The sequence below is a fragment of the Bombina bombina genome, chromosome 7 (genome assembly GCF_027579735.1).
Source record: "Bombina bombina isolate aBomBom1 chromosome 7, aBomBom1.pri, whole genome shotgun sequence".
NCBI classification, from domain to species: domain Eukaryota; kingdom Metazoa; phylum Chordata; class Amphibia; order Anura; family Bombinatoridae; genus Bombina; species Bombina bombina.
Window position 1 is genome coordinate 136,401,164 of NC_069505.1, and position 24,151 is coordinate 136,425,314.

The 24,151-nt window shown below is 41.3% G+C and overlaps 1 protein-coding gene across 1 annotated transcript in view; it reads left to right on the forward strand.

Moving 5' to 3' along the window:
- The window catches only part of MADD (MAP kinase activating death domain), a 372,537-nt gene that overhangs the window by 125,846 nt on the left and 222,540 nt on the right, over positions 1-24,151 (forward strand). Inside the window, exon 16 of the mRNA XM_053720335.1 lies at positions 4,270-4,375. Coding sequence (XP_053576310.1) covers positions 4,270-4,375 — 106 coding nt within the window. The remainder of the gene's footprint in view (positions 1-4,269; positions 4,376-24,151) is intronic.

Consider the following 24,151-nt stretch of genomic DNA (forward strand, 5'->3'; position numbering starts at 1 on the left):
CCCTTCCTGGGGACTCTTATAGATTCTGTAGAAATGAAGATTTACCTGACAGAGGACAGGCTAACAAGACTTCAAAGTGCTTGCCGCACTCTTCATTCCATTCAACACCCGTCAGTGGCTCAATGTATGGAGGTAATCGGCTTAATGGTAGCGGCAATGGACATAGTACCCTTTGCACGCTTACACCTCAGACCACTGCAACTGTGCATGCTAGGTCAGTGGAATGGGGATTACTCAGACTTATCCCCTTCTCTGAATCTGGATCAAGAGACCAGAAATTCTCTTCTATGGTGGCTTTCTCGGCCACACCTGTCCAGGGGGATGCCATTCAGCAGACCAGACTGGACAATTGTAACAACAGACGCCAGCCTTCTAGGTTGGGGTGCCGTCTGGAATTCCCTGAAGGCTCAGGGACTATGGAGTCAGGAGGAGAGTCTCCTGCCAATAAACATTCTGGAATTGAGAGCAGTTCTCAATGCCCTCCTGGCTTGGCCCCAGTTGACAACTCGGGGGTTCATCAGGTTTCAGTCGGACAACATCACGACTGTAGCTTACATCAACCATCAGGGAGGGACAAGAAGCTCCCTAGCTATGATGGAAGTATCAAAGATAATTCGCTGGGCAGAGTCTCACTCTTGCCACCTGTCAGCAATCCACATCCCGGGAGTGGAGAACTGGGAGGCGGATTTCTTAAGTCGTCAGACTTTTCATCCGGGGGAGTGGGAACTTCATCCGGAGGTCTTTGCCCAAATACTTTGACGTTGGGGCAAACCAGAGATAGATCTCATGGCGTCTCGACAGAACGCCAAGCTTCCTCGTTACGGGTCCAGATCCAGGGATCCAGGAGCAGTCCTGATAGATGCTCTGACAGCACCTTGGGACTTCAGGATGGCTTACGTGTTTCCACCCTTCCCGTTGCTTCCTCGATTGATAGCCAGAATCAAACAAGAGAGAGCATCAGTGATTCTAATAGCACCTGCGTGGCCACGCAGGACTTGGTATGCAGACCTGGTGGACATGTCATCCTGTCCGCCTTGGTCTCTACCTCTGAAACAGGACCTTCTGATACAGGGTCCCTTCAAACATCAAAATCTAACTTCTCTGAAGCTGACTGCTTGGAAATTGAACGCTTGATTTTATCAAGACGTGGGTTTTCTGAGTCAGTTATTAGTACCTTAATACAGGCTAGGAAACCTGTTACCAGAAAGATTTACCATAAGATATGGCGTAAATACCTACATTGGTGTGAATCCAAAGGTTACTCTTGGAGTAAGGTTAGGATTCCTAGGATATTGTCTTTTCTACAAGAAGGTTTAGAAAAGGGTTTATCTGCTAGTTCATTAAAGGGACAGATCTCAGCTCTGTCCATTCTGTTACACAAACGTCTGTCAGAAGTTCCTGACGTCCAGGCTTTTTGTCAGGCTTTGGCCAGGATTAAGCCTGTGTTTAAAACTGTTGCTCCACCATGGAGTTTAAACCTTGTTCTTAATGTTTTACAGGGCGTTCCGTTTGAACCCCTTCATTCCATTGATATAAAGTTGTTATCTTGGAAAGTTCTATTTTTAATGGCTATTTCCTCGGCTCGAAGAGTCTCTGAATTATCAGCCTTACATTGTGATTCTCCTTATTTGATTTTTCATTCGGATAAGGTAGTCCTGCGTACTAAACCTGGGTTCTTACCTAAGGTAGTTACTAACAGGAATATCAATCAAGAGATTGTTGTTCCTTCTTTATGCCCAAATCCTTCTTCAAAGAAGGAACGTCTACTGCACAACCTGGATGTAGTCCGGGCTCTAAAATTTTACTTGCAGGCAACTAAGGAATTCCGACAAACGTCTTCTCTGTTTGTCATTTACTCTGGGCAGAGGAGAGGTCAAAAAGCTTCCGCTACCTCTCTTTCTTTTTGGCTTCGTAGCATAATTCGTTTAGCTTATGAGACTGCTGGACAGCAGCCCCCTGAAAGAATTACAGCTCATTCTACTAGAGCTGTGGCTTCCACTTGGGCCTTCAAGAATGAGGCCTCTGTTGAACAGATTTGCAAGGCTGCAACTTGGTCTTCGCTTCATACTTTTTCCAAATTTTACAAATTTGACACCTTTGCTTCATCGGAGGCTATTTTTGGGAGAAAGGTTCTTCAGGCAGTGGTTCCTTCTGTATAAAGAGTCTGCCTATCCCTCCCGTCATCCGTGTACTTTTGCTTTGGTATTGGTATCCCAGAAGTAATGATGACCCGTGGACTGATCACACTTAACAGAAGAAAACATAATTTATGCTTACCTGATAAATTCCTTTCTTCTGTAGTGTGATCAGTCCACGGCCCGCCCTGTTTTTAAGGCAGGTAAATATTTTTTAATTTATACTCCAGTCACCACTTCACCCTTGGCTTTTCCTTTCTCGTTGGTCCTTGGTCGAATGACTGGGAGTGACGTAGAGGGGAGGAGCTATATGCAGCTCTGCTGGGTGAATCCTCTTGCACTTCCTGTAGGGGAGCAGTTAATATCCCAGAAGTAATGATGACCCGTGGACTGATCACACTACAGAAGAAAGGAATTTATCAGGTAAGCATAAATTATGTTTTGTTCACTAGTGCGCCACCTTCCTAGGTGTTTTTTCACTTAGTATTCTGATCAACACCTTGATGTCATATCTATGTATGTTTGTTCTTTTTTATGATCAATAAAATTTATTTAAAAAAATTAGTAAATTAGAAAGTTGCTTAAAATTGCTGCTCTGTCTAAATCATTAAAGAAAAAAAAATGGGTTTAGGATCCCTTTAAGGACTGGTAGTTAAATGGCTGATAAGCAGAACTCCCACTTTATTGGTGGAGAGTGACTCCTACAGACATTTAACAAAAATCTCAGTACAGGAACATTCATTTAAAAAATAATTTAAATGAAAACGGTATTACATTGCAAAAAACAAATGCCCTGTATAAAATACTTTAATGTCCCTTTAAGTTCTTAACCTTTCGTTCATAAATATATTTATCTTAGCCTGAGCTACAATTTTCAGCTTAGTGAATTATAGTCAATCAAAATTACAATCCATTAAAGAAACCAGAGCAGTTTTTTGGGCCAGTAAAGGTGTGATGTTTTAGGAGACCAGGCTTCTGGGGAGTGGCTTTCTTTTTTTAAAGCAAGTCACAGGCTGCTGCAGATTCTTTTTAATAATTAAATGCACATAGCTATGGAAGGATGTATGTAAATAGATTGTGTGCCAAAAGTCCAGTTTTTGGTGCTGTGATTGTTGGAATTTCTTGCACAGTACACCTCATAAGCACTAAAAGAATAAAGTAAGTTTCAGGGAAGTAATTCACTATTTCATATTACCATTCCATTCCATACATTTCCAGGGATGTCTCCTTACAGTTTTATTTTGGCCGTGTGATATGATTTAAAGTCTTGACAGTAAGTGTCCATATGTGCTTGATGGGGTTGAGAAGTTTCCCTTGGAATTTTATATTTATGTAACAGATGAGATATTTGTATTTGAAACCAAGTATGAGATTAGGTAGAATGGAGGGAAAGGGGCAGGTATCAATATATTGGTTGGGGGAGGGGGTGGATTTAATGTTAGTGATACAATGTATTATGTATATATTTGAGCACCTGTATTAGGAGCTTGAATCACATGTATGGAGCCTAGCTATTGCATCTGATGTCCCATAAGGTGGGGAGTAAGTGGATAAGTCCAGTTTGGGCCACAGTTGCTGGTCATAATTGATTATTAGCTGTCAGAGGTTTCTGTAACTAACCTTGCATTTTGTGTCCCAGTATTTGGGCTTAATACTATTATGGAGATTATGGCAGACTCCGGGCCCGCCCCTGCGGAAGGTGGGTGCCTGCAGCATGAGCCGTGCATGTCATCACATAACCTGCATTATCTGCCTCTCCATCACACTGTGCTTCCATTGGTCCATCAACATCACATAGCTCTCACCTCCCATGATGCCTTGTGCTTCTCTCTTGTGGTGTGTTTCTGGCCTTTACCCATGGTAGTCCCTTAGTTATGTTACCACAATCTTTGGCACCATATATTTCACAGCCCATGTAACTGAAAATGTTACACCACTCTCTGTCTCTTGTTTTTAGTTCTCTATTTTTCTGGTTTTCATTTCCTTTTTGATCTTGTATCTTTGTCTTTTTTTTTTTTAAACCTCCTTTTCATTATATTTTTCATGTCACCTTTACCCATGTTACCTTTATCTTTTTATAGTTGCCTTTTTGCTTATCTCTGATTAATATCAGCTTTCTGTTATTTCCTGACAGCAAGTAACAGACGTGCACTCGTGGACCAGAAATCTTCAGTTATCAAGCACAGCCCAACAGTCAAACGGGAATCTCCCTCCCCTCAGGGCAGATCAAACAACTCCAGGTAAGCATTATAAAATTACTGTTTTTCTCAGTGGTTAGTAAAGCTGTCTTTCCAGTCTTCTTCATCGCTATATCAGACTACTATTAGTGATATTTATTATGCACTGTTTTTCCATTTGCATACCATCTACTGCACAGAAACATTTCAGGTTATGTATTCCATAACTTTTAAACACTTCACAGGTTTTGAAAACTTATGGAAAACAAAACCTTGATTTAAGAATACATCTGTTCATACATATATAGCAATAGCCCCTATTGTAAAGTTAAATGAATTACTGCACAGTATCTAAAAATAATCTTAAAAAAATGGGCAATTTAATTATTTAAACTTTACAAAGACTGTTCTTTTCTAAAATATGTACCATTGCGTTATGGTAAACATACTGCCGTTCCTTCACCCTTTGGTGTCTAGCTCGTGGGGCACACAACGATTAGAGGAAGCCTGATTCGTCATCGATATGCTAAATACAGTAGGAGATGTGGGCGGAGGAACGATGGTATATTTACCATAAAAGTTTAATTAACCTCTTAGTGACCACAACACACTTCAATTTTCTTACCGTTAAGAACCAGTGCTATTTTTACATTTCTGCGGTGTTTGTATTTAGCTGTAATTTTCCTCTTACTCATTTACTGTATCCACACATATTAAATACTGTTTTTCTTGCCATTAAATGGACTTTCTAAATATACCATTATTTCCATCATATCTTATAATTTACTCTAAAAAAATATATATAAAATACGAGGAAAAAATGGAACCCCCCCCCAAAATCTATTACACATCTACAACCACCAAAAAACACCCATGCTAAATAGTTTCTAAATTTTGTCCTGAGTTTAGAAATACCCAATGTTTACATGTTCTTTGCTTTTTTTGTGTGCAAGTTTTAGGGCAAAATATACAAGTAGGACTTTGCAATTTCGAAACCATTTTTCTTTCCTAAGATACGGTGAGTCCACGGTATCATCAATTACTGTTGGGAATATCACTCCTAGCCAGCAGGAGGAGGCAAAGAGCACCACAGCAAAGCTGCTAAATGTCTCTTTCCTTCCCACAATCACCAGTCTTTCTCTTTGCCTTCGGTGCAAGGAGGAGGTGAAGTTTAGGTATCTGAAGAAGATTTCACTTCAATCAAGATTTTATTATTTTGAAAGCTAGAGTAGGTTTGCTCTGATCTTTCCTTTCAAGTTTAGGTATAGCTGTACTCCACATTAGTCTCTTCAGTAGGGCAGTGGGGGCTTTAAAGCAGTTAGGAACTTGTGAGGTGGGCCTCACTGCATTTTTCTAATATGTTGCTGCCCTTGTATAGAAAGCCAGAGTAGGTTTGCTATGATCTTTTCTTTTTGTCACAGGTCTCTGTAAGGAGTGACATCCTTCCATGCTGTGTGAGCTGCCTTCCTGTCGGGCAGCTAGATGTGCAGGTAAGTGCCTTTTGTCTTCTGGGGCTAGGAGGCTGGCACTGATTGGGTTAAGGTTCAAAATATAAGGTAATCTGCACTTAACTATGGGACACATAATCCTTTAAGAAGGATAATTCTGGCAGTAGGCAGGCACTTTGTCATGTGATTGGAGACTCAGAGGTTAATCTTCCTCAAAAGAAGGAGTTAACTCTCTGTTGAGGGCTCAGGATCAGAGGAAAATTGTATTTTTTCTTTATTAAGAATCATTGGGCATTCTCCTACGCTAATTGTTTTGCTCAATATCCTATGGAGCAAGTATGATGTATCTCCCTCTGCTTATTGCAATGGAGTAAAGCGGTTTTGTTATTCTTGTAACTGCAAACCGATTTGTGTTTTTACATCCAACACAGCCCTGTCGGGTAGGATGCCTTCCAGACTGAAGGGTGATTTTCTCAATGCTGAGCGGCAGGATGAAGCGCGATGTAAAAACAACTGCGCTGCATCTCCATGCTGTTTTCATGGCCCCGCCTCCTCCTCCTACTTCTAGGACGGAGCGCCGCCATTTAAGGTTCTTCTCTAATGCAGTTTCTGTAACTCTGCCTTATTCTCTAGCTGAGAACGGAGCGGAGTTTTGCCTGTATCGGAAGTTTGTTATTGTGAGTCAGCGGTACAGCCTGCTTAGAGAGGCCGTACTAATTGTCACTGTTTTGGAAAAAGTTTAGAAATTCTATAGTAGAGAGCCGAGTTTTCATGTTTGAACCTTCAGTCAAGGTTTTATGAATTTATTGTGGAAATTAAATTAATATATTTATTTTTCTGTACTTGTGTAAGCTGGTGCATTCTGTTTGTACATTATACAGCCTTAAGTTAAGGGTTATTAAATATTATTTTTGCTTTTCATTAGAGGCTTATGTTCCTAGGTACAAATTATTATTGGCCTTTGAGGTACTGATTGTTTTCTCTTAGATCTGTCCCTCATATTAGCATATATGTTTGAGATTTTTATTTTTTAGATAGTTAAATGTCTATATTAATTTCATGTAATTGGCAAGAGTCCATGAGCTAGTGACGTATGGGATATACAATTCTACCAGGAGGGGCAAAGTTTCCCAAACCTCAAAATGCCTATAAATACACCCCTCACCCCTCACCACACCCACAATTCAGTTTTACAAACTTTGTCTCCTATGGAGGTGGTGAAGTAAGTTTGTGCTTGATTTTTAGGATTTCTTCTATGATAAGCGCTTCTAAGCATTCTGAAGCCCAATTCCTCTCAGAGTACAATGTTTGTCAGAGGGATGTGAAGAGGGTATCGCCTATTGATTTTATGGTTTATCTCGCAGGAAATCTTTTCAAGGGTTCTCTGTTATCGGTTGTAGAGATTCATCTCCTACCTCCCTTTTCAGATTGAAGATATACTCTTATATACCATTACTTTTGCTGATAGTTTTCAGTACTGGTTTGGCTATCTGCTATATGTGGATAGGTGTCTTTCAGTAAGTATGTTTTTATTTAAGACACTCTCAGCTATGGTTTGGTGCTTTATTTATTAATATAAATTTTAAATATATGTATTTTACTTATATTTGCCATGAGTCAGGTCTATGTGTATTTCCCTTTGCAGTCTAAACAGTTTCAGTTTAGGAATCATGTTTGGGAAGTTTATTTATTTAAACTTTTTTCTTACCTAGGGTTCAGTCTTTTTCAATTTGACTTTCATTTTTTCGTGGGCAAATCTAGGCTCGCGAGGGCGAGGTCATTTTTGGTGCAAAAGTTTTTGCTGCGAAGTTGCGCCTTATATGGCACAAATTAAATCATTTCCTGCATCTTTGTTGACGCTATTTGTTTTGGCGCGAAATTGCGTTTGTTATGACGCGAGTTGTGTAATTTCCTGGTGTTAGGTTTTTAGAGGACTTGGTCAGTAACGACTATAGGTTTGTGGTCCTTGTTAAAATGGGTCTCTGCTCAATATCGGCGTCTCCATTTTTAACAACTTTAGCCGCCCGGTAGTTTTTTTTTTTTTTTAGTTTAATACACCCACGATGGGCGGGGCTATGTGCGCGTCATGTTTTCTGTACTGGGCACGCTAGCAGTGACAGGCTTGATCCTTTGTAGCCTCAGTTTTTAGAGCAGCAGGGAGAGCGTGAGTGTAAATCACGCTCCACTGCAAGGTTGGGAAACTGTGTTTTTGGGCTTCTGACCTCGGAATAAATCATGCAGGGTGGACACGCTAGCAGTGACAGGCGTAGTCTTTTGTACATAAATCACACAGGGTTCTTACTCTCTTAGTCTGAGATGCATACTCCTTCATTCAACATATTTATTGTAAAGGAGTTTGTTGCACTAACCTTAGACGTTATGTTTATATTTAAAGAGACAGGCTCTGATTATGGTGGTAAAACTTTTTTAATAAAAACATGAATTGGTTTGTCTTATTCACTTTATGCACTTCACCCTGTGTATTTTCCATGTTATTGGATGGATTTAAAGCAACATTAGGGTTTCCATTGTTGGTTTTTAAAGGGGAATAGGGTTGTTACACATTCATTATGTTTTTCACCCCCAGTATATCCTATGTTAACGGATTACTTTATGATAACATTTGGATATTTTTCCTTTATTATTTTAAGACACAGTACTTCTGTTTCTCGTGTTCAATTTTTGGATTATATTGTGAAAGTTGTTTTTACATTTATGTCCTTTTATATTATTGCAAAACCCTTTTCTGCCTCATCTGTGCATACAATTTACGATTCAGAGATGAGTTTTTTATTAGAGCCACCTTTGTCTTGATTGCTACGGTAAACATTCGGACAAGGTTTTTATACCTGCAGCGTTCTCCTCAAGTGTCCTATGTTTATATATATATATATATATATATATATATATATATATATATATATATATATATATATATATATGTGTGTGTGTGTATATATAAAAATTTAACGTCCATTCTTTCAGTGCCCTGCGTTTCCTCCACTACTCCCCTGGAGTTACTTTGCAAGAATTTGTTTTTTGCTGGTGAGAAGTGGCCGCGAGTCCATTGTCGGCTTTTCCCATGTTGTAGGGAGACCGCAAGAGGAAAAATCACCATTCAATGAGAGAGGTTCCTGTCATGGTTGTTGCTATCTCAAGGTCCCCTCTCAGACGTGAGGAAGAGGATACTTCGGTAGCATCTGAGGCTCATTTTTCTGACAATATAATTCATCCTGCTGATACTGAAGTTGTATCTTTCAGGTTTAAGCTAGCACACCTCCTTCTGTTACTTCAGGAGGTTTTAGCTAATCAGGACGACAATGATAACCTGGGGGTTGTCAATATTAGGTCGTACCGAGATCAGTGCTCAGGAGATCTGGGATAGTTGTTCCCTTCAGAATCCTAGGGGTAACAGTTTGAGGGGTTGTTCAATATTGGCAACCTATGACTTGTCTGCAGCCAAATTTTTTTGATGCACTGGCTCTCTTTAGAAGATAACATTAGGACCTTTAAGTCGGTCCGTTATTTCTTGCTGATGCTTCTGAACTAGGAAGTTAACCGGGTCCGGACTTGGTCAGTATGTGGAAGCTCCAGGTGCGGTAGACTTATTATGGCCACTGTTGCTTGTGTGGCAGAGTACTGGTTCCTTCGTTGTCTGGTTCCGTTAGAACAGACATTTTTTGCAAGGAAGTCCAGAATGACATAAAGTCTTTCTTCGTCTAAGCAGAAAGGTAATTATAAACAAACCAAGTTTACTTGGAGACCGACCCAGTCTTGGAACAAGAATAAACAATCCAAGAAGCCTTCTGCTGCTCCCAAATCAGCATGAAGGGTTGGCCCCCGATCTAGTAGGGGGGCAGACTGTCTTCTTCTTCCAGGCTTGGATAAGAGATGTTCAGGATCCCTGGGAGATAGAAATAGTGTCTCAGGGATGCCAGACGGAATTCAGAACTTCTTCCCCCAGTGGAAGGTTTCTTCTTTCTCGATTGCCTGTAGACCAGATAAAGAGAGAAGCGTTCTTACACTGTGTAAGGAACCTCTCCTCCATGGGAGTAATTTGTCCCGTTCAAATTCAGGAACTGGCATAGGGGTTTTACTCAAATCTCTTTGTTGTTCCCAAAAAAGAGGGAACGTTCCGACCCATTTTAGATCTTAAGAGTCTAAACAAGTTTCTCAGAGTTCCATCCTTCAAGATGCAGACTATTCGGACAATTCTTCCATTGATCCAGGAGGGTCAATATATGACTACCGTGGACTTAAAGGATGCATATTTTCATATTTCTATCCACAGAGATCATCACCAGTTTGTGAGGTTTGCATTTCTGGACAAACATTTTCAGTTCGTAGCCCTTCCTTTCTGGCTGGTCACGGCACCCAGGATCTTCACGAAGATTCTAGGGTCTCTGCTGGCGGTTCTCAGGCCGCGGGTCATTGCAGTGGCGCCTTATTTGGACGATATTCTGATCCAGGCGTCGTCTTATCAGCTAACAAAGTCTCATACCGACATGGTTCTATCCTTTTTAAGGACTCACGGGTGGAAGGTGAATGTAGAAAAGAGTTCACTAATTCCACAGACAAGGGTTTCCTACCTGGGAACTCTAATAGACTCTGTATCCATGAAAATCTTCTTGACGGAAGTCAGAAAGTTAAAGATTCTGAATACATGCCGATCCCTTCAGTCCAATACTCGGCCATCAGTGGCTCAGTGCCTGGAGGTAAATGGATTGATGGTGGCGGCAATGGACATCATTCCGTTTGCTCGTTTTCATCTCAGACCGCTACACCTGAGCATGCTCAGACAGTGTAATGGAGATTATGCAAATTTGTCTCCTCCAATAGATCTGGATCAGGAGACAAGGGACTCTCTCTTCTTTGGTGGTTGTTGCAGGATCATCTGTCCCAAGGGACGTGCTTCCGCAGACCCTCATGGATGATAGTGACAATGGATGCTAGTCTACTAGGATGGGGTGCAGTCTGGAATTCCCTGAAGGCTCAGGGTGTGTGGACTCGGTCGGAGTCTCTACTTCCAATAAATATTCAATGCGCTTCAGGCTTGGCCTCAGTTGGCTTCGGCCAAATTCATCCGATTTCAGTCGGACAACATCTCGACTGTGGCTTACATCAATCATCGGGGAGGAACAAGGAGTTCCTTAGCGATGACAGAAGTATCCAAGATAATTCGGTGGGCGGAGGCTCACTCTTGTTATCTGTCAGCAATCTACATCCCAGGAGTGGACAACTGGGAAGCGGATTTTTTGAGCAGACAGACGTTTCATCCGAGGGAATGGGAACTCCATCCGGAGGTCTTTGCCACCCTCATTCTCAGATGGGGCAGGCCGGAGCTGGATTTTATGGCATCTCGTCAGAATGCCAAGCTCCCGATATATACGGATCCAGGTCCAGGGATCCTCAGGCCGAACGGATAGATGCCTTGGTAGTGCCTTGGTCGTTCAACCTAGCTTATGTGTTTCCACAGTTTGCTCTCCTTCCCCGGGTGATTGCTCGGATCAAACAGGAGAGGACTTCAGTGATTCTCATTGCTCCTGCGTGGCCTTGCAGGACTTGGTATGCCGATCTGGTGGACATGTTATCTCTGCCACCGTGGAAGCTTCCATTGAGGCAGGACCTTCTCATTCAGGGACTCTTCCATCATCCAAATCTGATTTCTCTACAGCTGACTGCTTGGAGATTGAACCCTTGATTTTATCTAAGCAAGGTTTCTTTGATTCAGTCATTGATACCTTGATTCAGGCACGTAAGCCTGTTACTAGAAAGATTTACCATAAGATATGGAGTAAATATCTTTATTGGTGCAAATCCAAGGGTTACTCATGGAGTAAGATTAGGATTCCTAGGATTTTGTCCTTTCTCCGAGAGGGATTGGAGAAGGGGTTATCAGCAAGTTCCTTAAAGGGACAGATTTCTGCTTTATCTATTTTGTTACACAAACGTCTGGCAGATAATCCGGATGTTCATTCCTTTTGTCAGGCTCTGACTAGGATCAGGCCTGTGTTTAGACCTTTGGCTCCTCCTTGGAGTTTGAATTTAGTTCTTAAAGTTCTTCAAGGGGTTCCATTTGAACCTATGCATTGCATAGATATTAAGTTGTTATCTTGGAAAGTTTTTTATTTTTAGTTGCTATTTCTTCTGCTCGTAGAGTTTCTGAGCTTTCGGCTATACAATGTGATTCTCCTTACCTTATTTTTCATTCCGATAAGGTAGTGTTACGTACCAAACCCGGTTTTCTTCCTAAGGTTGTTTCAAACAAAAATATTAATCAGGAAATTATTGTTCCTTCATTGTGTCCCAATCCTTCTTCTAAGGAGTGTCTGTTACATAACTTTGACGTGGTCCGTGCCCTGAAGTTTTACTTGCAGGCGACTAAAGAATTTCGTCAATCGTCTTCATTATTTGTTGTTTTTTCCCGGAAACGTAGGGGCCAGAAAGCTACGGCTACCTCCCTTTCTTTTTGGCTGAAGAGTATCATCCGTTTTGCATATGAGACTGCTGGACAGCAGCCTCCTGAAACAATTAGGCTCATTCTACTAGGGCTGTGGCTTCCTCATGGGCATTTAAAAATGATGCTTCTGTTGAACAGATTTGCAAGGCTGCAACTTGGTTGTCTCTTCACACTTTTTCCAAATTTTCCAAATTTGATACTTTTTCCTGTTTTTGGGGGAGAGGTTCTTCAAGCAGTGGTGCCTTCCATTTAGGTTCCTGTATTGTCCCTCCCTTTCATCCGTGTCCTATAGCTTTGGTATTGTATCCCATAAATAAGGATGAAATCCGTGGACTCGTCATATATTGTAAAAGAAAAGGAAATGTATTCTTACCTGATAAATTTATTTATTTTACGATATGACGAGTCCACGACCCACCCTGTCATTTTTGAAGACAGGTCTTTATTTTTGTTAAACTTCAGTAACCTCTGCACCTTGGCTTTTCTTTTCTCGTCCTAACTTCGGTCGAATGACTGGAGTGGGAGGGAAGGGAGGAGCTATATATACAGCTCTGCTGTGGTGCTCTTTGCCTCCTCCTGCTGACCAGGAGGCAATATCCCATAAGTAAGGATGAAATCCGTGGACTCGTCATATCGTAAAATAAATAAATTTATCAGGTAAGCATAAATTTCCTTTTTTCTGCCCTACTTTTAGTCCGGTGATGTAGATCAGTTGGTGAATGTCCTGACTTCAAATGCTTGTTCTAGATCTAAGGATCATAGATTCATTTCCCGGCAGGGTTAATACTGCCTTTTGGCCTTTGAGGTCAAATTATTGTGTACCATTTATTTGGGTAATAACTACTGTTTTTATCAGCTGCTAATTTGGTTAACTCAGAGTGTAAGCGCTGAAGAAGCATTTTTTTGTATCCCACTGGGAGAAAAACGCTATATAAATACTAGTTATTAGACTGTATGAAGGTGCGGTTCTCAAACCAGTCCTTCTGGTGGGGGGCAGATTAAATTGTTTTTGGATGAACTCAGTCCAAATACTATATTATTCTTAGGGTTTGAATAGATTTTTAGAATGAGACCTTCTATGGGAAGAATCTTTCTTTCTTATTACACTCTGAATTTTTTTCAGGAGTGATTATGCCACTTCTTTTTGTAGGAACAGGATTTGGGTTTTTATTCAATTCTATTCTTTGTCTCTAGGAAGAGAGGTTTATTCAGTCCATTCTTGGATCTGAAGACTTTTATATTGTTTTGTTAGAGTCTCAACTTTTAAGTTGACGATTATAAGGACTATTATGCCTTTTTGTTAAGGTCATTTCATGTCCACTCCATTTTTCAGGATGTTTATCCTCATACTTTATTTCATTCAGTCCACTTGTGGATTCTGAAATTTTCTTTTTAAGCTTTATCAATTTGTCGCTTTTCCATTTGGTTTAGTGACAGCTTTATGAATCTTTCCAAAGGTTCTTGGCGCTCTTCTTCTGTCTTCAGACACTAGAGTATTGTGGTGCTTCCCTATTTTGATGGTATCTTGGTATTCGCTTAAACTTTTCTTTATTAAAGCCAGACAGATAGCTCAGCATTCTAATGCACTTGAGCTCTGTAGCAACCTGAGGGGTTGCAGGTTCAATTTCCGACGAGGTCCATTCAGCCTTTTATCCTTCTGAGGTCTATTAAATGAGCTGCGTCTTCAGTCCCTTACGGTGATTAGATGCGCTTTAGAAGTACCCAATATTCAGGGTGCCAGGAATCAGACTGAGACGAGAAGTGCAAATAAACACACCTTTATTAATAGCAAAAAATAATAAAAAGTCCACAAGTCAAATAACAAGCCAGGAGTCAAAACCAGAGCTGGTAGTCAGACAAGCAGAGTCAGGAGCCAAAGCGAATAGTCAGACGAGCCGGAATCAGGAACAAGGAAAACAGCAGAGTCGGGAACAAGCTTTCAGACAGACAATATCACAACTGTGGCATATGTCAATCAACAATAGGGACTCATAGTTCCTTAGCAATTAAGAAGTATCTTGAATACGTTCTTAGATGGAATTCATCTCCTGTCTATTTTCTATGATTTTAGACATTTGGAAGGTGGGTTATCTCAGCCGTCCGTATTTACATCCGGGAGAGTGGTGTCTCTATATAGATGTGTTTTCTCAATTTCCCAGGTACCTTTTCAGTTCCACGGATCCTCAGGTGGAGATGGTAGATGCATTAGCATTGTCTTGGTTTTGCAACCTGACTACTTCCTTCCGCTTCTGTTTTTTTCTTCCAAAGATGATTTCCAAGATCATATTGGAACAGTGTCATGTGTTTCTAATAGCATCAGCATGGCTTCACAGGTTTGGTATGTGGATCTTGCTCAGATGTCCAAGTTGCCATCCTTGGCCGCTTTCTCTTTGACCCGCCCTCTTGTTCTGGGGGCTATTTTTCCATCAGGATCTCAAATTACTAATTTGGGGGTATGGAAATTGATTAGTGTTTATTTATAGAGGTTTCTCTGACTTAGTTTTTATCACTATGTTGCAGGCTTATAAGTCTGTTTCAAGGAACATGTATTATCAGGTTTAGAAAAACCTATATTTTATAGTGTTCTTTTCGTAAATTCTTTTGGCATTCTTTTAGAATTCCTAGGATTTTACAGTTTTTCAGGATGGTTTGGATAAGTTTGTCTGCAAATTTTTTGAAGGGACAAATCTCTGTTCTTTCTGTTTTATTTTCTAGAGAGCGTGTTTAAACTTCCTGATATTCACTGTTATGTTCAGGCTTTGGTTGGTATCAAGCCTGTTCATTTATTAGTTTCTAGAAAGCGTGTTTAAACTTCCTGATATTCACTGTTATGTTCAGGCTTTGGTTGGTATCAAGCCTGTTCATTTATTAATTTCTCCTTTTTGGAGTCTTATTTAGTTTGAAGATTATCTACTTTCTTGGAAAGTGTTGTTTCTTTTGACTATCTCTTCTGCTACAAGAGTTTCTGATTTATCAGCTCTCTCTTGTGTGTCTCCTTATCTGATTTTTATCATCTAGATAAGTTGTTTTGTGGACTTCTTTTTTTCCTAAGGTTGTGAATTTGAACAACATTAGTAGAGAAATTGTTGTTCCTTCTTTTTGTCCTAATCCTAAAGAATTATTTGAGAGTTCTTTACATCCTATGGATGTGGTAAGAGCTTTATAATTCTATATTGAGGTTACTAGGATTTCAGAAGACTTCTAGTCTATCTGCTGGTTCCAGAAAAGGTTAGGAAGAGACTGCCATTTCTTTTGCATCCTGATTAAAGCTTTTGTTTTTCAAGGCTTATTTTGAGACAGGGCAGGCTCCGCCTCAGAGTTTTTCAGCTAATTCTACTAAGATCAGTCACCTTTTTTGGGGCTTTTTTAGAATGAAGCTTAGGTTGATCAAATTTGCAATTCAGTAATTTGGTCTTCTTTGCATACTTTTATTGTTTTTACCATTTTGACGTAGTTGCTTCTTCTGAAGCAGTCTTTGGTAGAAAATGTTCTTCAGGCAGCTGTTTTAGTTTGATTCTACTGCTTTTGATTTAAGTGTTTTCAAGGAAAACTTATTTATTACATGGATTTAATTTCTCAGTGGAAATAGCTGTTATTTTATCCCTCCCTTTCTAGTGACTCTTCTGTGGACTTCCACATCTTGGGTATTTCTATCCCATACGTCACTAGCTCATGGACTCTTGCCAATTACATGAAAGAAAACATCATTTATGTAAGAACTTACCTGATAAATTAATTTCTTTCATATTGGCAAGAGTCCATGAGGCCCACCCTTTTTATTATGGTTATGTTTTTTGTATAAAAGCACAATTATTTTTCCAGTTCCTCTTTTTGTATGCTTTTCTACTCCTTATTTTATCACCCCACTACTTGTCTATTCATTAAACTGAATTGTGGGTGTGGTGAGGGGTGTATTTAAAGGCATTTTGAGGTTTGGGAAACTTTGCCCCTCCTAGGAGGATTATGTATCCCATACGTCACTAGCTCATGGACTCTTGCCAATATGAAAGAAATGAATTTGTCAGGTAAGTTCTTACATAAATTATGTTTTTTCTGTGCTGCATGTTTAGCTATGCTTTTGCATGTACAGATAGGTTGTTGCCCACTGAGCTGTCTCCCACGATGATACTGTTCAGGCTATGCCACAGTTTTTCTCCTTAACGTCCCAAGCCTATATGGCATCACTTGCAGTGCCCTGTGGTTCCTCTAAATCTCCTGGAGGAGTGTATTTGCCTGCAGATTTTGTAGCTCAGGTATCCTCTAAGGTATCTGGGGCTTTATCTGCCTTTCCTATCCTTTAGGAAAAACGCAAGAGGACATTTATAAGATTCAGATAGGTTTCTGATCCTCATTTGGCTACACAGGTTGCTCTTTCTCCTAAGTCTGAGGAGAATTCGCCAGTAGCTTCCGTGGGTAAAACTCAGATTTGGACAGTATAATTCCTTCATCTGATGCTGAAGTGGTTTCCTTCAGATGTATGCTTGCTCACCTTGTGTAATGTTAAAGGAGGTTTTGGCTACTTGGACAACATCAATACCCCTGTAGTTGTCGACCTTTTAAAGTTTTGTGTTTTCCTATGAGGAAGTGTTTCTAGACGTGCCTTGGATATTTTCACAGGAATAGGAGAAGCTAGGGATATCTTTCTCCCTGTTTCCTGTTCTTTAAAGGATGGCTCCAATAAAGTGAGTTTTTCTACTATGGCTCAGAGATCTTCGATCCCTATGGAGGATAGCTGCTCCTTTATGGATCCATGGATAAGAAGCTGGAGGTTTAATTGTTCATTTAGAGCAATGCAGTGTCTTATTAGACTTGCTGTGCTAGCCGCCAGGCATTGTGGCTGAACTCTTGGTCAGCTGAGAAGTCTAACTGTGGCTTCGTGGTACAGCCTAGACTTTATAGTTCTGCAGTGGCAGGTTCAATATTTTATGTTTCCTCCAAATCCACGCTTCTGGTGTTTTCTTTCAAGGATGAGTCCTTGTTTGGACTCGGTCTGGCAGAATTATCCTCTGACTTTCCGGGTGAAGGGTTTTTTCTACCATACGTCAAGAGAGTAAGACTAAAGGAAAGTTTTCCTTTTCCCCTTTCTGCAGGGTCTGCCATGTCTTTTGGAATCCAACCACTCTTAGTCCAATCTAATATTTCCTCCCAGGGGCAGATTTCTAGAGTATCTGCAATCCAGGTATAATGAGAGGCATTCCTTGAACTGGGTTCAGGACCTTCCTCTCCAGGAGTGATAGTTCCAGTCCCAGCCTGGAATGGGATCTAGGTATTTACCTCAAGATTCTCGGGTTCTGACCTTTAAGTAGTATCCATTTTCCTTTGGTTCAAGAGGGCGTGTTCTTAACGAACATAGAACTGAAAGATATTGTTCCCATGATCTTCTCAAGTTCCTGAGTTTCGTCATCCTAGAAAGACTTAAGTCTTGGGATTATGAAGGGTGCTTTTCCGGACTATATTTGGTGTGAGTTGGGACCTTAATAGATTCTCTATCTAGAAGAAGATTCTAACAGAGGTCAGATAATCAATGATTTTTTCCTCTCTCTGCATGTATTTTGTCCGGCCAACAGCAAGCTCTAGTGGTCCGGTACATAGCTTCACCTTCTTGCAACCAGAAGGTTAGGAGTTTGGATGCAGTTGCAGTTGTTTTTTCCTTCACTTTTTCAAGTGACTCACTGTATGGAGGGAACTGGTTTGATGATTTCCATGGACATAATTCCCTTTGCTTTGCTCCATAAAATGAAGAACTTTCGGATCTGTCTCAAAGGATAGATCTAGATCAATCGACAAGAGACCATCTCCCATAGTGGTTTTTCAGGAGTATTTGTCTTAGGGCACGTGTGTCTGGAGACATTCCTGGGTGGTGTGACCACGGACGCCAGCCTGCTGGGCTGGGAAGCAGTCTGGGATTTGCTTAAGACACAGGGATTATGGAATTGGAAGTGTCTGCTCTCCTCTTTATCATCTTGGAATTGAGAGCGATTTACAATGCCCTGATGGCTTCGCCTCAGTAGTCCTTAGCTTGGTTCCAGTTGGACAATATTACCTCAATGGCTTACATCAGCTACCAGGGATTTCGGAGTTCCTTAGTCATGTAGGAGGTGACCTGGATGTTCAGTGGGCGGAAGCTCACAATTGCTGTCTGTCATCCACTTTCCAGGGGTGGACTATTGGCCCATACCAGGGTAGCACAGTGGTTTACACTCTGGTTTGAGAAGATTTTAATCGTACTTATGAACAGTCAGATATTTCATCCCGGGGAGTGGGCTCTCCCTCCGGAGGTGTTCTCTAGGTAAACCCTCAAATGGAGGGTTCCGGAGTTGGCTTCTGAGGGCGTTTTGGCAAAACACCAAGCTTCCGAGGTTCGGTTCAGGTCAAGTGATCCGCAGACTGCCCTGATAGATGTTCTGGCGATTTTCTTGGGATTTCAGTCTTGCATACCTATTTCCTCCATTTGCTCTCCTTCCACGAGTTATTGATCGTATCAAACAGGAGCGAGCATCAGTGATTTTAATAGCCCCTGCATGGCCTTGCAAGATCTTGTATGCAGACTGAGTGGAAATGTCGTCTCTCCCACCTTGGAGACTGCCTGAAGAATGACTTTCTGATATTGTCAGGATTCATGGTTCCTTCCTTCGTCCAAATCTTTATTTCTCTGAAGCTGACTTCTTGGAGATTGAATGCTTCATTTTGTCTAAGCTTTGTTTTTTTCCGAGTGGTCATTGTTACCATAAATCAGGCTCTCAAGCCAGTTTCTAGACAGATTTTCTTCTTAAATGGAACACAACTGCATTCATTACTTTTGGGAAATAAGAACCTGGCCTCCAGGAGGAGGCAAAGACACCCCATCCAAAGGCTTAAATAATCCTCCCACTCCCCTCATCCCCCAGTCATTCTTTGCCTTTCGTCCCAGGAGATTGGCAGAGAAGTGTCAGAATTTTTAGTTTCTCCAACATTGGTGTGTCCGGTCCACGGCGTCATCCATAACTTGTGGGGAATATTCTCTTCCCGAACAGGAAATGGCAAAGAGCACAGCAAAAGCTGTCCATATAGTCCCTCCTAGGCTCCGCCCACCCCAGTCATTCTCTTTGCCGTTGCACAGGCAACATCTCCACGGAGATGGTGAAGAGTATGTGAACAACCTTCCATAGCTCAGTGCATGGAAGTAGTAGGGTTGATGGTTGCAGCAATGGACATAGTTCCTTTTGCGCGAATTCATCTAAGACCATTACAACTGTGCATGCTGAAACAGTGGAATGGGGACTATACAGACTTGTCTCCAGTGATTCAAGTAGATCAGAAGACCAGAGACTCACTCCGTCAGGGGCTATGGTCTCGGGAAGAGTCTCTTCTCCCGATAAACATTCTGGAACTGAGAGCGATATTCAATACTCTCAGGGCTTGGCCTCAACTAGCAAAGGCCAGATTCATAAGATTCCATTCAGACAACATGACGACTGTTGCTTACATAAACCATCAGGGGGGAACAAGGAGTTCCCTGGCGATGAGAGAAGTGACCAAAATCATAAAATGGGCGGAGGATCACTCCTGCCACCTATCTGCGATCCACATCCCAGGAGTGGAAAACTGGGAGGCGGATTATCTGAGTCGTCAGACATTCCATCCGGGAGAGTGGGAACTCCACCCGGAGATATTTGCCCAATTGACTCAATTATGGGGCATTCCAGACATGGATCTGATGGCGTCTCGTCAAGGTTCCTTGCTACGGGTCCAGATCCAGGGATCCCAAGGCGACTCTAGTGGATGCATTAGTAGCGCCTTGGACCTTCAACCTAGCTTATGTGTTTCCACCGTTTCCTCTCATTCCCAGGCTGGTAGCCAGGATCAAGCAGGAGAGGGCCTCAGTGATCTTGATAGCTCCTGCGTGGCCACGCAGGACTTGGTATGCAGACCTGGTGAATATGTCATCGGCTCCACCATGGAAGCTACCTTTGAGACAGGATCTTCTAGTACAGGGTCCATTCGAACATCCAAATCTAGTTTCCCTCCAGCTAACGGCTTGGAAATTGAACGCTTGATTTTATCTAAGCGTGGGTTTTCGGATTCTGTAATAGATACTCTGGTACAAGCCAGAAAACCTGTAACTAGAAAAATTTACCATAAAATATGGAAAAGATATATCTGTTGGTGTGAATCCAAGGGATTCTCATGGAGTAAGATCAAAATTCCTAGGATCCTTTCCTTTCTCCAAGAAGGTTTGGATAAAGGATTATCGTGAGTTCTCTAAAGGGACAGATTTCTGCTTTATCTGTCTTGTTACACAAACGACTGCTGAAAGAGATAAACACAGCGCATTCCTTCTAAGAGTAAAAGTTTTTATTGGCACATAAAAGCGCTTATTTAAAATCACACTTACAAGATATAAAAAGATTTCATGCATGTAGTAAAATGTGTAGTCAACCGCTCTACCACGCTGTCTAACGGATTACCAGGACAGGAGCTAGATGGAAGGGGCCGCAAACGAGACTGGCGCCAGGTAACACTCGTGGGCACTCCGACAAGCTTGGATAGTCCGGAAGCGTGCGTGACGTCGAGCGTTGATGACCTCAACGCGTTTCGTCCTATATCGTTAGGACTTTCTCAAGAGGGAGTTGATGTCACTAGTTGCCGGGTAGACTCGTAAATAGCAGCAAGGTAAACCTGATTGGTTCAAAACACAGGCAACCTCAAATCATGTGATAGAACAGCGTGTGCAACATCACACATGAACTTGACACACATAGTGTATCTTACCATTTTAAACATAAACATAAGTCTAATCCTGATTGTTTAATAGTAAACATATAAATAGACTTAGAACTCTCCGCCAGAGAGAGACTTTTTGGATTCATGAACTTGACACTCTGAATCCCAAGGGTCTAAATATAGATCTCGACCTAAATGCCTTCATGTAAAAAAAATTAAGCATTTTTCTCCACTCTGACTGCCCTGATATTAGTGGGTTTTGTTTTATATATTTTTTGCTGCATTTTTTTGTTTATAACCTACCCTCTGCTTGATATTAGTGCAAATAAGCAGGCGAAAATATTAGCTTTGGTCCCAAAGTTCACTTTTAATCGTATTCAGTATTTCTTATTTCATACAATCTCCTTTTATGTATTATTTATTTTATGTGCAATTCTTAGTTCCATATACATGTATCTGTAGAATGGCGTTATATGTACAATCAATCTGGTATTAATGTTTTAAACAGAATATAACTTATACTTTTATATCTCACTGCTGCTTGGGTATAACCGTATACAGCACACGCTGTTCTATCACATGATTTGAGGTTGCCTGTGTTTTGAACCAATCAGGTTTACCTTGCTGCTATTTACGAGTCTACCCGGCAACTAGTGACATCAACTCCCTCTTGAGAAAGTCCTAACGCTATAGGACGAAACGCGTTGAGGTCATCAACGCTCGACGTCACGCATGCTTCCGGACTATCCAAGCTTGTCGGAGTGCCCACGAGTGTTACCTGGCGCCAGTCTCGTTTGCGGCCCCTTCCATCTAGCTCCTGTCCTGGTAATCCGTTAGACAGCGTGGTAGAGCGGTTGACTACACATTTTACTACATGCATGAAATCTTTTTATATCTTGTAAGTGTGATTTTAAATAAGCGCTTTTATGTGCCAATAAAAACTTTTACTCTTAGAAGGAATGCGCTGTGTTTATCTCTTTCAGCATCTCTAATCTTGGATACTTTTGACAAGGAAGTTTCCCTCAAGCTACAGCTGCTTCTGACAACAGGCATACTCTAAGTGTGGCACAGCATTTGGAGTCTCATTTGAGCTATACTACACTAAGAATATCGGTGATATACCACAAAGAGGAAGAAAAAGTCTACCTTATTTCAAGGACCTTTCATCGATATAATAATTCTGAGGTTGTGAGTACCATGATTATTGCCTAACTACCTAGGACTTTATAGAGACACGGCACTGTACAACCATATTGTGTTTTTTCCTCTTCCTTTTCATCTTCATCAATTCATCACTCTCTCATCCATCATTTTGGACTTTCATATCATTCATATTGAACATTTTTCATTTCCATTAGCTTTTATTCTTAATGCAATCATTGTCCATTGCTTGACGGAGACTTTTTACTACACTACTTAGGGAGCGCTGAATATTGTTTTCTGTTTGTACACAAACGACTGGCAGCTGTGCCTGATGTTCAAGCTTTTGTTCAGGCTTTGGTCAGGATCAAGCCTGTTTACAGACCTTTGACTCCTCCCTGGAGTCTGAATTTAGTTCTTTCAATTCTTCAAGGGGTTTCGTTTGAACCTCTACATTCCATAGATATCAAGATGTTATCTTGGAAAGTTCTGTTTTTGGTTGCTATTTCTTCTGCTAGAAGAGTTTCTAAGTTATCTGCTTTGCAGTGTAATCCGCCCTATCTGGTGTTCCATTCAGATAAGGTTGTTTTGCGTACTAAACCTGGTTTCCTTCCAAAGGTTGTTTCCAACAAGAATATTAACCAGGAAATAGTTGTGCCTTCTTTGTGTCCGAATCCAGTTTCAAAGAAGGAACGTTTGTTACACAATTTAGATGTAGTTTGTGCTTTAAAGTTCTATTTAGAAGCAACAAAGGATTTCAGACAAATGTCTTCTTTGTTTGTCGTTTATTCTGGCAAGAGGAGAGGTCAAAAAGCTACTGCTACCTCTCTTTCCTTTTGGCTGAAAAGCATCATCCGATTGGCTTACGAGACTGCCGGACGGCAGCCTCCTGAACCCATCACAGCTCACTCTACTAGGGCTGTGGCTTCCACATGGGCCTTCAAGAACGAGGCTTCTGTTGATCAGATATGTAAGGCAGCGACTTGGTCTTCCCTGCACACTTTTGCCAAATTCTACAAATTTGATACTTTTGCTTCTTCGGAGGCTATTTTTGGGAGAAAGTTTTTGCAAGCCGTTGTGCCTTCTGTTTAGGTAACCTGATTGGCTCCCTCCCTTCATCCGTGTCCTAAAGCTTTGGTATTGGTTCCCACAAGTTATGGATGACGCCGTGGACCGGACACACCAATGTTGGAGAAAACAGAATTTATGCTTACCTGATAAATTACTTTCTCCAACGGTGTGTCCGGTCCACGGCCCGCCCTGGTTTTTTAATCAGGTCTGATGAATTACTTTAACTACAGTCACCACGGCACCTTATGGTTTCTCCTGTTTTTTCTCCTGTCCGTCGGTCTGGGGTGGGCGGAGCCTAGGAGGGACTATATGGACAGCTTTTGCTGTGCTCTTTGCCATTTCCTGTTGGGGAAGAGAATATTCCCCACAAGTTATGGATGACGCCGTGGACCGGACACACCGTTGGAGAAAGTAATTTATCAGGTAAGCATAAATTCTGTTTTTTTTTGTTTTATGGAGGGTAGTACTCTTCGGCATGGGACAAGAGTTTTTTAAGTAGTCCTGTCAGTCCCTTAGTGAGGGCTTGGATGAAAGTTTAGAGTCTGGAGATGCCGTGAGAGTCTTTCTGCAAAACCATCCAGACTCAGATTAACAGCTCCTCAAGCAATCGGCGTTGTCTAACTTCGCTCCGCTGCCTGCTTTCTTCTCTCAAGTCCATGGCGGAGGCGATGCTACTATCCGTCACACTTGAAAGGCTGTGTTCCTGTTCCACGGCATAGATTGCGGTTAGATTGTTTCATTTTACTTTATTCTCAATGTACTGTAATGTGAAGGTTTTCCCGAGAGGCTACCACTTTGCGGGTCTAACTAAATATCATATGGGTCTCATTAACCTTCAATTCCAAGATACTACAAGAGACTCACTATCTCCTGAGGGAGATTATTGAACAGGGGGTTTATAATTATGTTTATGTGATTCAACCTTCTTATGTGTGATGTTTATGGGCTCGTGGTTTGCAACATTGAGTCCTTTGGAAGTGACGCGGCCTTTTGGTTGGGCACGCTTTTTTGGACTGA